This window comes from Habropoda laboriosa, unplaced genomic scaffold, assembly GCF_001263275.1.
Source record: "Habropoda laboriosa isolate 0110345459 unplaced genomic scaffold, ASM126327v1 scaffold33, whole genome shotgun sequence".
Taxonomy (NCBI): domain Eukaryota; kingdom Metazoa; phylum Arthropoda; class Insecta; order Hymenoptera; family Apidae; genus Habropoda; species Habropoda laboriosa.
Window position 1 is genome coordinate 364,156 of NW_017100187.1, and position 11,703 is coordinate 375,858.

Here is an 11,703-nt window from a genome sequence, read left to right on the forward strand (position 1 = left end):
TCCAGTGAAATTTGGGGAGATCTCTGAAAATTTTTGCTTCAAAAATCGTCGACATTGACTCTCACCAATAAGAAAAGGAAATCAAAATTATTTACAATGATTATTCGCAATCAGGAACATTTAAATCGCGCAAATAATCGTTATACTCGAATTTTTCCCAAAAATTCAAGGACATCGACGAGATTTTATTTAGCTCGAGTTGCCACGTTAAAAGCGCAAGCGTAACGATTGTGTTTTGGCAGATTTCCAAAGGTATCAGGCATGAGAATCATGCTGAAGGATCTAGCGTTGTGTTACAAGGATCCAAATCAGCCAGGACCTGGCCACTACGATCCGAAATCACCAAGAAAGCCGAGAAACACGAAGAATTATCCGTTCAATATGAACGTCGAATTTATACGACCTGTTACATTGTCGGAAATTCGTCCTGGTCCAGGTAGATACACCATTAAGGATAAAAGACCCATAGAAGGACATGGCTGGACCTCTGTCTTTAAGAGCAAGGCTCCACGAACCAATTTTATCGTTATTCCTACCTACAATGCTTTTTAAACGACACTCACTTCATTTTTTATACGATTAATTAAATATTTCATTAAATTTCAAAGTGACTCACTTCTTCTTTGTGGTTTTCAGTTGGTTTGTACGTAACTGGGAGCTTCAAAATCGAGCCTGTTTCGATCGTTTTCCCTGGAGCCACGAAAAATGGTCCAAATGGATCCAATAGACTCACTTCAATCTTCACGTTTCTGGTTATAATAGTTTTTTCAATTTTTCATTTTGTGCTTTAGGTGCTTTTTTTGGGAATCTTTTATTTTTTTTTTTTTAGTACTTACCGGGTGGAGATATTTTTTATTAGGAGGAATTTCCTCGATGAAGTGTCGATCGCTGTTGATCCAAAGTTTATTTCACGATTTTCGTTCAGAATTAAAATTTCAGGTCTGGTAATCGGGCAAGTTAATTTTGCGAATAATAGTTCGTCGTATTTCGAGCCGTTTTTCATTTCCAGTTCTATCATGCATGTTATAAAAATCGTGGCAATGCGTGGTTCGAAGGTTTCCAGTAGCCTAATTTCACCAGCTAGCTTGTCCATATCAGAAAGTTCCTTTTTTTCATCAGGTTTTTCCTTCTTCGTCACTTTCCTCTTCTTTTCTTTCCCTTGTGTGAATGTATGATTACTTCCTTTTATATAAATGCTTTTTAAAAATGGAAATACCTTTTTGAGTGGATTTCTCGTCTTTCTCAGATTTTGCTTCCTGTTCCTCGATGTTCATTCTTAGTTTAAGTCCTTCTTCGGAGATCAGATTTTTGGGTAGCCTTGGTTCGAACATAAAATTCACCTGGATAAGTTCGCTGCTCTGCAAAGTGCCACATTGTGGTACAATTTTAATTCGATCGGAGGAAGTCTTGAATTCGTAACGAGCTGTGAATTCTTTCTGTTGACTTTTCACTATTCCACAAGTGCAGTTGGGGTAAGAGGCCATGTTGAAGCCCCTCAGGTGCACAGAAGCCTAAACAAATTCATTTAGGGCAATAAAATTATCAGGTGATAAATTTATAAAAATTTACTTGTCACAAATTTTCTTAAACTTTCAAATGCTTTTCATTCAAATGGTTTGCTAAATAAGTAAATAAACACATTTCTTAATTAGAAGCTGAGTGTCTAACTAATCTGACTAGAATTCAGACGTTTATTCGAGGAAAGAGTTGAGTATTTATTTACCACTGAATATGAGCCACAGGGGGTCGCAGGGAATTCGATTATTTGTTCACTCAGCTCGCAGAATGTGTCCACAATGTACACAGATAGGTCTATCGTATTCTTCTCCTTTCTTTCGTCAAGATAACCAAGTTTCTCTAGAGATACATCTGCAGTCTCTTCGTTATCTAACGCAAACTGAAGCTGAATTAATTGTACAAATTTTTACGAATATTTCACACTCGTTCTTTGCCACCTTGGTCCACTTCTGATTGATTCGTCAGATCGTCAAAGTCACACTTATTCCCGTCAGTGATAGCACGTACTGTTTTAGGCACTTTTAAATTTACAGATAGTGGAGGTGGAAGACCGCGAGCTCGAGGAATTACGGTCTCTCTGTTCAACTGATTCATCAGTTTATTCAGTATTTTTTGTTTCTTGTTGCCAGCTAGCTCTGCTAGAGTAACTGCTTTTATACAGAAACTAAGAAATTAGAACTTTTCATTGATTTTTGTAAGTTGCAAAATTGAAGAAGTTGACCCTTTCACAGTTTAAGCAGAAATTAGGAAGAAATGAAAGAAACTAAAGAAGATAGAGCATATAATATTAACCTGTGAACGGGTTAATAATTGAAGAATAATAGAGTGGCTACTTGTATACAGAAACTAAACAATTGCAACTTTTCATTGATTTTTGTAAATTGCAAAAATTGAAGAAATTCACCCTTTCACAGTTTAACAGTTCGAGTCCCAAGCAGCGCGATCGCGCTGTTTAGATTTTGTGTCGAATAGACCCGGTACATTTAAACGCTATGGACAACTGACGGTGCACTCACAGTCTGTCGAAATAGCGCGCTCAACTTTTCTGACGCATGTACAGTAAATTCTCCACAAGTGTCAGTCAGTTTGGATTCTACAAGTGTCAGTATAGATGGTCCTACGCCTAGGCCTGTGTCATTGCTGGGCCCATGTTATCTCGCTCGCAGTCAGTCAGCGTGTAAGGATACACAAGTCGGTTTCCTTTACGAGATTTCACGGCTCGACATCATAATAGAAAAATATAATTTCTTTAATTTTACTTTTTTTCATCTGAAATTTTTTTTAACATGTTGGTGAGATTTTTCTGATGAAAATGAGATCAAACACGATATAATTTGAATAACATTTACTTATTAATACTTATTGAGTAATTAATTTAATGTCGGCCTACCTCCACGTCAAAAAAAAAATGTAGGTCCGATTCTACAAGTGTCAGTCAAATGTAGGGCTGATTCTACAAGTGTCAGTCAAATGTAGGGCCGATTCTACAAGTGTCAGTCAAGTGTAGGGCCGATTCTACAAGTGTCAGTCAAATTTAGGGCCGATTCTACAAGTGTCAGTCAAATTTAGGGCCGATTCTACAAGTGTCAGTCAAACGGCAGGCCAATTCTCCAACTGGCAGTCAAACGGTAGGCCGACTCTATGTAATGTAATACAGGGCAGGGCGTCTGTTTTATCTTAATACAGTGAAATATCTGGCGTGACAATGAACCTCATCAATATGTTAAGAAAAATTTTGGGATAAAAAAACGTAAAATTAAAAAAGTTGGTATTTAAATCGCTTGGTTGCCTCGACTCACCTTTCATCCTTATCTTTTAGGGCGCGAGGCTCGAAAACGTAGTCCCTGACTCTACAAGTGTCAGGTTTAGGTTTCTTGCGGACTGACACTTGTGGAGAATTTACTGTACATCGCTTCGCTGTCTTTTTTTGTCGACACAAAAGAAGAAAAATTAAGAAGCGTTATTGCGCTGTTCGGCATTTTTCGATAGTGTATTTTCAATGACCCCTGGGACTCGAACGGTTAAGCATAAAGAAGATAGCGTCTGCAATAATTTATTCATAATACTAACCTGTGAAAGGGTTAATAATTAAAGAACAATTAGACAACCTTCGTTCGCCAAATAAACCATTAGCTCCAATCTCGTTCCCAGGAATGTCAGTTAAACAAGCGGAATAAATTAAATCAAGCTTGATAGTCTCTCCAGGAAGAATTGCTCCGAAACCATAATTCGGCTGAATCTCCATAAATGCTGGCAAATTTAAGAAAGCGTACTTTTGAGTCAACAAAGACTCGTTCGTCAGAGTTATTTCTGTATTAACAGACTCGTGTGTGCAAACGTATCCCAAATCGACATGGGCTGGTTCTGGAAATGAGATTAAATTAAGAACCAGTATTTTCTTATTTATTTATTTATTTATTTTACCTAATACTAGAGCATGACACGTGGTCAGTGTAGCTAAAACTTTCAGGATCAACGGAGGTGGGTTTTCTTGATCTTGAGATATAATTTGCACTTGAAGTGGAAACTCCAGCATGTTTGATAAACGATCGTAAAATCTGAGGATAGAGAAGTGAACTTTTCATTCACTTTTTTCAATTTTTATTGAAATACACACCGTTTGGAAATGTTGACGATATTCGTTTCGGGGATTAATCTCACAGCGACGGTAGAAAATGATTCTGACTGCACTATTGTCGATTTTGGGTGAACTGACACTTGATTGCCCAAATATTTCGGTGTTTTTGTTAAGATTTCTGTATTTGAACGTCCTGAAATTTCACTCATACTGTGATACTTTAATTAATATTGGATTTATTAGATTTTGCGGAAGTTACCAGTGTTAACAATATTGAAACTTTGTTGGCAAACGTCTGAGTCGATCGTAGCAATGCCTAGATCGATACAAGGTGGGTCTAAGTGAATCGGGTAGCCAGTAACTTCGGTCCAAACTGGGACACTCTGTTTGTGAAATTAGGAAAATTTCTGTATTTTAAATTGTTAAATTCTTTCTTCCAATTTTTGTGAAAACCTGTTTTCCAAGTGTCCTGTCCTCGCTTAAGAAACAGATTTCCAGCACCTCGTGATGCAAGCCAACGTATTTTGGTCTGAAAGTGATCCTCAAATTGCACTTGAATGTTGGGGGAATTTCAATCTGATATTTTTTTCCAGATTTTTCGTTGATTTCTCCGTTTTCGTTTTCATCTGAAAAGTATATCGAATATTCCCTAATTTTGATCGTTTAAAAATGTATTTCCAACTGTTATTTCCAAAGTCAACCGACTTATGGATAAAATTTCACTTTCATCTGGAAAATGTATTAAATAATTCCTAATTTCAGTCAACTGACTTATGCATGAAATAGAAGATTTTGCACTTTCCAAGTCTGCCTGGTCACAGAACCACCAAAAACAATTTTCTCGATTATTTCTTTCCTCGATTACAACGGAACAAGACTTTGCACCTTCGTTGGAAACAGTTAGAATCCTTTCGTTCAACTTTCGATCGTCGTACTTCCAAATTGGAGCTGAAGGAAATCTGTTGTTCCATTTCAAATAATTGAAAATTAGAAAAACTAAAAACCAGATCATATTATCAATTTCTACCTAACTTCCTTTGGGTCCAGAACAGGCAAAGCAGTCTGTGGAGTGCATCGGACAGAAACACGAAATTCGTGAAAATTTTTCGTGTCGTCAGGATTCAAAGTTAGGAAAGAAATCTCTGCTGTCACTTCCTCCTCGTGGATTGGTGAAAATTTCACGTTAATTGTTACGTGCAAGCCAGGTTTCACCCTTGCAGCGTCCATAATATCAATCTAAGTTAAAACCATTTGTAAAATAATTTTTTCTTCGCGTTTAACCACTTGCGCTGGCAGCCAATTCACAGATGTCCAAATGCTACGCTGTAATTCGAAGAAGACTCGGCAGAGTTCAGCGCGAAAAATTTCATCTACTTTACACAGATACGTACACTAATTTTGTACAGAGCGATACATCTCAAAACAATCTGGGATATGTAACGCAACAAGGCATTGCTTGCATTCTACGATTTTTTTCACAAGAGCGTGGACGCGATATCTACGTGAAAGTTAATTCTTTCTGTGAGAAATTTTACACACATCCAAGGTACATCTAATAAATTAATAGTTGCTTTACGCGAGCAAAGTTTCAGGTTTCGAAAATATCGCGTCCACGCTCTTGTGGTACAGACTGTACTTTACATCTTCTCTTCTTACATGTTTTTCTTACAAACTTAACAAACAAAATTTCTCATAAGTGAAAAAGAAGATAACCGACGATTCACGTGTCTAACACGTCGTTGGCAATTCTGGGACAAAAGCATCTCGACGTGCGTCGCACGTCTTTTCAGCGCAAGTGGTTAAAATTGGAAAATTGTCATTTTCCTTTGCGTTTAAAATTGGAAAATTGTCATTTTCCTTTGCGTTTAAAATTGGAAAATTGTCATTTTTCCTTCGCGTTTAAAATTGGAAAATTGTCATCTTTCTTCGCGTTTAAAATTGGAAAATTGTCATCTTTCTTCGCGTTTAAAATTGGAAAATTGTCATTCTTTCTTCGCGTTTAAAATTTGAAAATTGTCATTCTTTCTTCGCGTTTAAAATTTGAAAATTGTCATTCTTCCTTGGCGTTTAAAATTTGAAAATTGTCATTCTTTCTTCGCGTTTAAAATTTGAAAATTGTCATTCTTTCTTCGCGTTTAAAATTGGAAAATTGTCATCTTTCTTCGCGTTTAAAATTTGAAAATTGTCATTCTTCCTTCGCGTTTAAAATTTGAAAATTGTCATCTTTCTTCGCGTTTAAAATTGGAAAATTGTCATTCTTCCTTGGCGTTTAAAATTGGAAAATTGTCATCTTTCTTCGCGTTTAAAATTGGAAAATTGTCATTCTTCCTTCGCGTTTAAAATTGGAAAATTGTCATCTTTCTTCGCGTTTAAAATTTGAAAATTGTCATTCTTTCTTCGCGTTTAAAATTTGAAAATTGTCATTCTTTCTTCGCGTTTAAAATTGGAAAATTGTGATTCTTTCTTCGCATTTAAAATTTGAAAATTGTCATTTTTCCTTCGCGTTTAAAATTGGAAAATTGACGAATTGAAATAATTATTTTCGCACCTCTACAATTCCAGGCTCCCAAACTTCCGTGTGTATTCTGTGAAATCGTAGATAAGCCCATTTCGCTGTTTTGTTTCTGATCGCCACTTTACGAGAGTAAACTTTACCCGCTTGGAAATCCTGAAGGTCGATTAATTAATTTTTTATTGAAAACTTAGAGTAAGTGTGATAATTTACTCTTACCTCGAAAATTACGGCGCTTGGAATTGCGAAAAAGCAGGTGTCTCGAGGAAACACTTGTTCTATCGACGATCGAGATTTTTTTAAGTCAACTTCTGAAAGAAATTCTTCTTCTTTCTTCTCAACTTCTTTTTCTTCTTTCATTTTTTCCACTTTTTGTTCCTCTTCGGGAAACTTCGAAGTACTTCCTTGGAAACTTTCTTGCATCGTTGGTAATTCCTGGCTGTGAACTTCCTCGAAGGAAATTTCTTCGAAACTTTCTTCGCAGATTTCTTCTACTTCGAACTTCTTTCGGTATTTTCGTTTCTTCGGTAAACGAATGCCGGTATCCATCTCTCGAACAATCTTTTTGACAATCATTATCGTCCTTTCATGACGAAGCTTCGATCTCTCCTTTCTTTCCTCTTCGTACTTCATTATCTACGCTTTCCATGAAAAATTCTTATGAAAAGTCATTTCAAAATATTGTGGACACCTTTATATCGCTCAGAGAAGAACTGACTTTCTTAAAAACTACGGAATCAGCTGGCAATGCTTCGTCAATGTCATACTCCCATCTTATTCTACGAGGAAATAGTTTTGTATCAATTTTTATTCGATAATTATACCGTATAGGAGTTTTGGACACCTTGAGATATTTTCTAAGTGAATTTTTTCTCGAATAGCTCTTCTTTCCTTCGAATGGCAGGTACGATTCCATTCTTGATGCGACAGAATGACCTAGAATACCTTGGAATTAAAGCCTTTTAGTTTGTAATTAAAATTGAAGATTGTATTTTACCTTGAATTTAATCAAAGGCAGGAGGAACTTGCATCTTTTATATTTTTCGAAATACTCTTCCCATTTCTCCCTTTCTTTTCTCAGTCGAAGCATTTTTAACTTGGACCATCTTGTGAATCTGTAATCTGCGATTAGGCCAGTTATTTCAATGCTTAATTAAATTTTCGCTGGATAATTTACGGGATTTTACGTGAACGTTTTCCAGGTTCTTTTGCAACTTCTACATCTTTCGATTCTTCGGCCAAACGTGTTTCGTCCTCTTCAATTTGCTATGCATAAATCAAAAGACCACGTGATATACTTTTAATCAGACAATTTCAGTTTCTAACCTTTGCAGTTTCGCGTCGATCTTCCTGCGATAATTCTGCACTTTTCTTCTGGTAAAGTTTCTTCTCTTTTTTTAAATTCGACAGTCCTAAAGAAGATCGTAATGAGAGTTGTTTCGGGGTATTAGTAATTATGAAATGAACCTTTCCAAGTTTCCAGATCTTCTCTGTTAAGTCTCGCTACAGTCCTCTCATCTAACAAACTTTTACTTTCTTTTCGAAAAAGTCGCTTCTTCGACAATATCTGACACGCTTTTTCCTGCATAATGCCTCTGCTTTTTAATCGTGACGAAATCTGATTGAAATTACCGAGGAAGTAGATCGAAGCATCTGTCAAACACTGCTGCTTGAACTCCATTCAAGATGAAGTGATTACAAAAGTAGCCCAAGTGATACATTCTCAGTTTCGAGATATTTGAAAAAATACTTGCTCTTGTAAGGTAATGAAAGTCAGCCTGTTTCGTGAAACTATAGTAATCACATCTTTAACAATCGTATACTTTAATTCGTAAAAGTAATGGTATCTTTAATCGTAGACTTTAATTGATAAAAGTAGGAGGTAATGATGATATTTAAAAAAAATACGACGGTCATAATTGCAAGGCATGGTTTATTCAAACAACACCCCCACCCTGGGAGTAATCATTAACGTATAATGACCGCGATTGAAGAACCACCTCCCAACATCATAACGATACATCGTTCAAATTAACCCTCACCGTATTACCCGTTCTTATAGCCCGTTGTTTCTTCCGCGAGATCTCGTGCCAGATGGAATCGTAACAGAAACGCTGCCGGGATAATGATGCACCGGACGATTACACACGGCGCTGCACCGAATGCATAATTCATACGTGTGCCGCGAACTTTGAACCGGCGCCTGTCCTCCTCTTTCTCTCTTTCTTCCCTTGATTCTCCTTTTTTCTCTCTTTCTTTCCCTTTATTCCCTTTTTGTCTTTTTCTTTCCACTTATTCCCTTTTTGTCTTTTTCTCTTTCTCTATTTCTCTCCTACCTTTCTCTGTTCCTCTCTCAGTTTCTCTCTTTCTCTGTTCCTCCCTTTCTCTGTTTCTCTCTTTCTCCCTTTCTCTGTTCCTCCCTTTCTCTGTTTCTCCCTTTCTCTGTTTCTCTCTTTCTCTCTTTCTCTGTTTCTCTCTTTCTCTGTTTCTCTCTTTCTCTGTTTCTCTGTTCCTCCCTTTCTCTGTTCCTCCCTTTCTCTGTTTCTCTCTTTCTCTGTTTCTCTCTTTCTCTCTTTCTCTCTTTCTCTGTTCCTCTCTTTCTCTGTTTCTCTCTTTCTCTGTTTCTCTCTTTCTCTGTTTCTCTGTTCCTCTCTTTCTCCCTTTCTCTGTTCCTCTCTTTCTCCCTTTCTCTGTTCCTCTCTTTCTCTCTTTCTCTCTTTTTCTCTCTTTCTCTGTTCCTCTCTTTCTCTCTTTCTCTGTTTCTCCCTTTCTCTGTTCCTCTCTCTGTTTCTCTGTTCCTCTCTTTCTCTCTTTCTCTCTTTCTCTCTTTCTCTCTTTCTCTGTTTCTCTGTTCCTCTCTTTCTCTGTTTCTCTGTTCCTCTCTTTCTCCCTTTCTCTGTTCCTCTCTTTCTTCCTCTCTTCCTCTCTTTTTCCCCTTTCTCCTCTCTTCTCCGTTTCTTTGGCTTTCACCCTTTGACCCGCGAGGGGTGTGGCACAGTAATCGCGCGTTTCTTTCCAGAGAGGTTGTGCGTCGACTCCTTTCATCGCCACACACATCACGATCAACGCTGTCGCGGGATATTTTCGTCCAACAGACACGATCCTCGCCAGTGTCAGACTGCATGGAAATGCTAGTTATGGAAATTACCATTGGAGTACGGTACAGTAGCAATCAAACTGAAGGCTTCCCTTCTTTTAACCCCTTACAAGAAGTGTACGTTGCGTGGAATCTTGCATTCCATTAAGTGATTCCGATGGAATTACATAGAGATTGTAGATGGAAAATTCTCTTTACTGGATGGCCTATTTTACGCGAAACGAAGCAAGAAAGAGCAATTTTTCACTTATTTCAATTGCCATTTAAACGGAACGAAGAGTGTGTTTCATGGAGCTTCCGATGAATATTCAAATGGTGAACCGGAAGTGTAGGGTCTTGGCGCGAGATACGTAGAAAAAAAAAAAAGGAAAATAAGTGGCAGCTACTCTACAGTAGCCATATGTCGGACAATTTCGTAGATTGATGGAGAATTTCACGGAGCAACTGACACCCGTATAGATATTTCCCATAGGCGGAGGCTGCGTAACACGTCTGTCACGCGAGTTGTGCCTGTTATTCGCTGCAGGGTGAATTAATCGACATCCAATTGCCAGCTAATAACTTTCTAATTTACGAGCAGCCGTCCGTCGAATCGTCACGCGGAATACTTGCCTCTCGACACCTCGTGTTCACTTTTTCATCACCAACGAATTACTCGTTCTTAACGGCTTACCATATTCCTATCAGATTTCGTCGAGTTTCGACCAAATTTCCAGGTTTTTGTACGAATTCGCAAACAGTTTCATTCGTTTCAAATGTCGTCACTTCAATTCTTAACCCAGGTGTCCGTAAATATTCGTAAAAATCTCGTGAATTTTTAGCGACCTCGGTTCGAAGTGGAACACTGTTCACAGAATTAGTAAAATTCCGCAATTTTTCCTTAGAGCGTCCTCAGGGAACAAACTTCCAACCCCTCAGTTTTTATCCCAATTTTCTTCGGATGTTCGTGCAATTCTCAAAAATCCCCCAAATCTCTGCAAAAATATAATTCTCGGTGTCTTTACAAGCTCGCGTGTTTTTCACGAGGCCGCGGCTATACCATGCTTCTCGTACGCGCTACTCTCCCGAAAGACACGCTCGTCTTTTGTGACCGTACGGCGTTGTGCCGATCTCGCCGTTTCCGTCTTACAAATACCTCGTTGAAGAGTGAAGAAAGGACACTCTGAAGTGTCTCCAAAGAATAAAAAAGAAATCGTGTTAATGTGAAATTCGATTGAATTTTAACCCCTTGCACTACGCTGAACCTCGGAAAAAGCCAGGCCAAACCCGACTGCCTGAATGGTCGCGAAGAGAGCCGAGTGGCGGAGCCCGAGTGTCGAGATTTGAGATACGATATCTTACGACTGAGTGCAACATAGTCGCGCCCGGATTTACTTCACGCGATGGGGCTCTTGTGAAATTCAAATGAATTTGAATCAAAAACTTTTAAAAAATACTGAAAAAAACTACACAGTCAGACTCGTGATATTCATGTTTGGCCTGAAATGTTGATAATGAGTCTGACTCGTGATATTCAAGTTTGGCCTAAAATTTTCATCACGAGTCAGACTCGTAAAAATAGTGCAAGGGGTTAAGTGCATCTGCAGTTTTTCTTTTCAATTCTCTTCTCAATCGTCATCTGGGTCGAACGTCGTCACTTCAATCTCTACCCCAGTTTCCTTCAAACATTCATGCAATGCTCAAAAATCACCAAATTTCTGCAGAAAAAAAAGAAATCGTGCTAATATCAAATTCTATTAAATTAGTAAATCTGCAGCTTTAGTACGAATTCACAAACAATTTTCTGCAAATATTCGTGCAATTCTCAAAAATCTCCTAAATCCCTGAGAAATCAGAAAATCTCAAACATCGTATTCAACATCTTCCCCAACTCTCTAAAACTCTCTAAAAATACTTTCCAATACCTCCCCCGGTCACCAATCCCCAAAAGACTTCGAAATATTTCCTACACAGAAGAAACAAAGCAGAAAAGAAAAAAGAAGAAAACTATCTCTACGA

The 11,703-nt window shown here is 37.9% G+C and overlaps 1 protein-coding gene across 1 annotated transcript in view; it reads right to left on the bottom strand.

Moving 5' to 3' along the window:
- LOC108579453 (cilia- and flagella-associated protein 74-like) overlaps positions 1 to 8,196 on the bottom strand; it is a 16,552-nt gene extending 8,356 nt beyond the window's left edge. Inside the window, exons 1-18 of the mRNA XM_017942997.1 lie at positions 8,076 to 8,196; positions 7,935 to 8,020; positions 7,786 to 7,874; positions 7,327 to 7,387; positions 6,828 to 7,244; positions 6,645 to 6,764; positions 5,124 to 5,332; positions 4,864 to 5,055; positions 4,550 to 4,745; positions 4,356 to 4,479; positions 4,136 to 4,289; positions 3,943 to 4,076; positions 3,627 to 3,882; positions 1,942 to 2,182; positions 1,724 to 1,897; positions 1,217 to 1,511; positions 837 to 1,158; positions 617 to 749 (exon numbers count right to left, since the gene is read on the bottom strand). Coding sequence (XP_017798486.1) covers positions 617 to 749; positions 837 to 1,158; positions 1,217 to 1,511; positions 1,724 to 1,897; positions 1,942 to 2,182; positions 3,627 to 3,882; positions 3,943 to 4,076; positions 4,136 to 4,289; positions 4,356 to 4,479; positions 4,550 to 4,745; positions 4,864 to 5,055; positions 5,124 to 5,332; positions 6,645 to 6,764; positions 6,828 to 7,244; positions 7,327 to 7,387; positions 7,786 to 7,874; positions 7,935 to 8,020; positions 8,076 to 8,196 — 3,324 coding nt within the window. The remainder of the gene's footprint in view (positions 1 to 616; positions 750 to 836; positions 1,159 to 1,216; positions 1,512 to 1,723; positions 1,898 to 1,941; positions 2,183 to 3,626; positions 3,883 to 3,942; positions 4,077 to 4,135; positions 4,290 to 4,355; positions 4,480 to 4,549; positions 4,746 to 4,863; positions 5,056 to 5,123; positions 5,333 to 6,644; positions 6,765 to 6,827; positions 7,245 to 7,326; positions 7,388 to 7,785; positions 7,875 to 7,934; positions 8,021 to 8,075) is intronic.
- Positions 8,197 to 11,703: the final 3,507 nt, after the last annotated feature.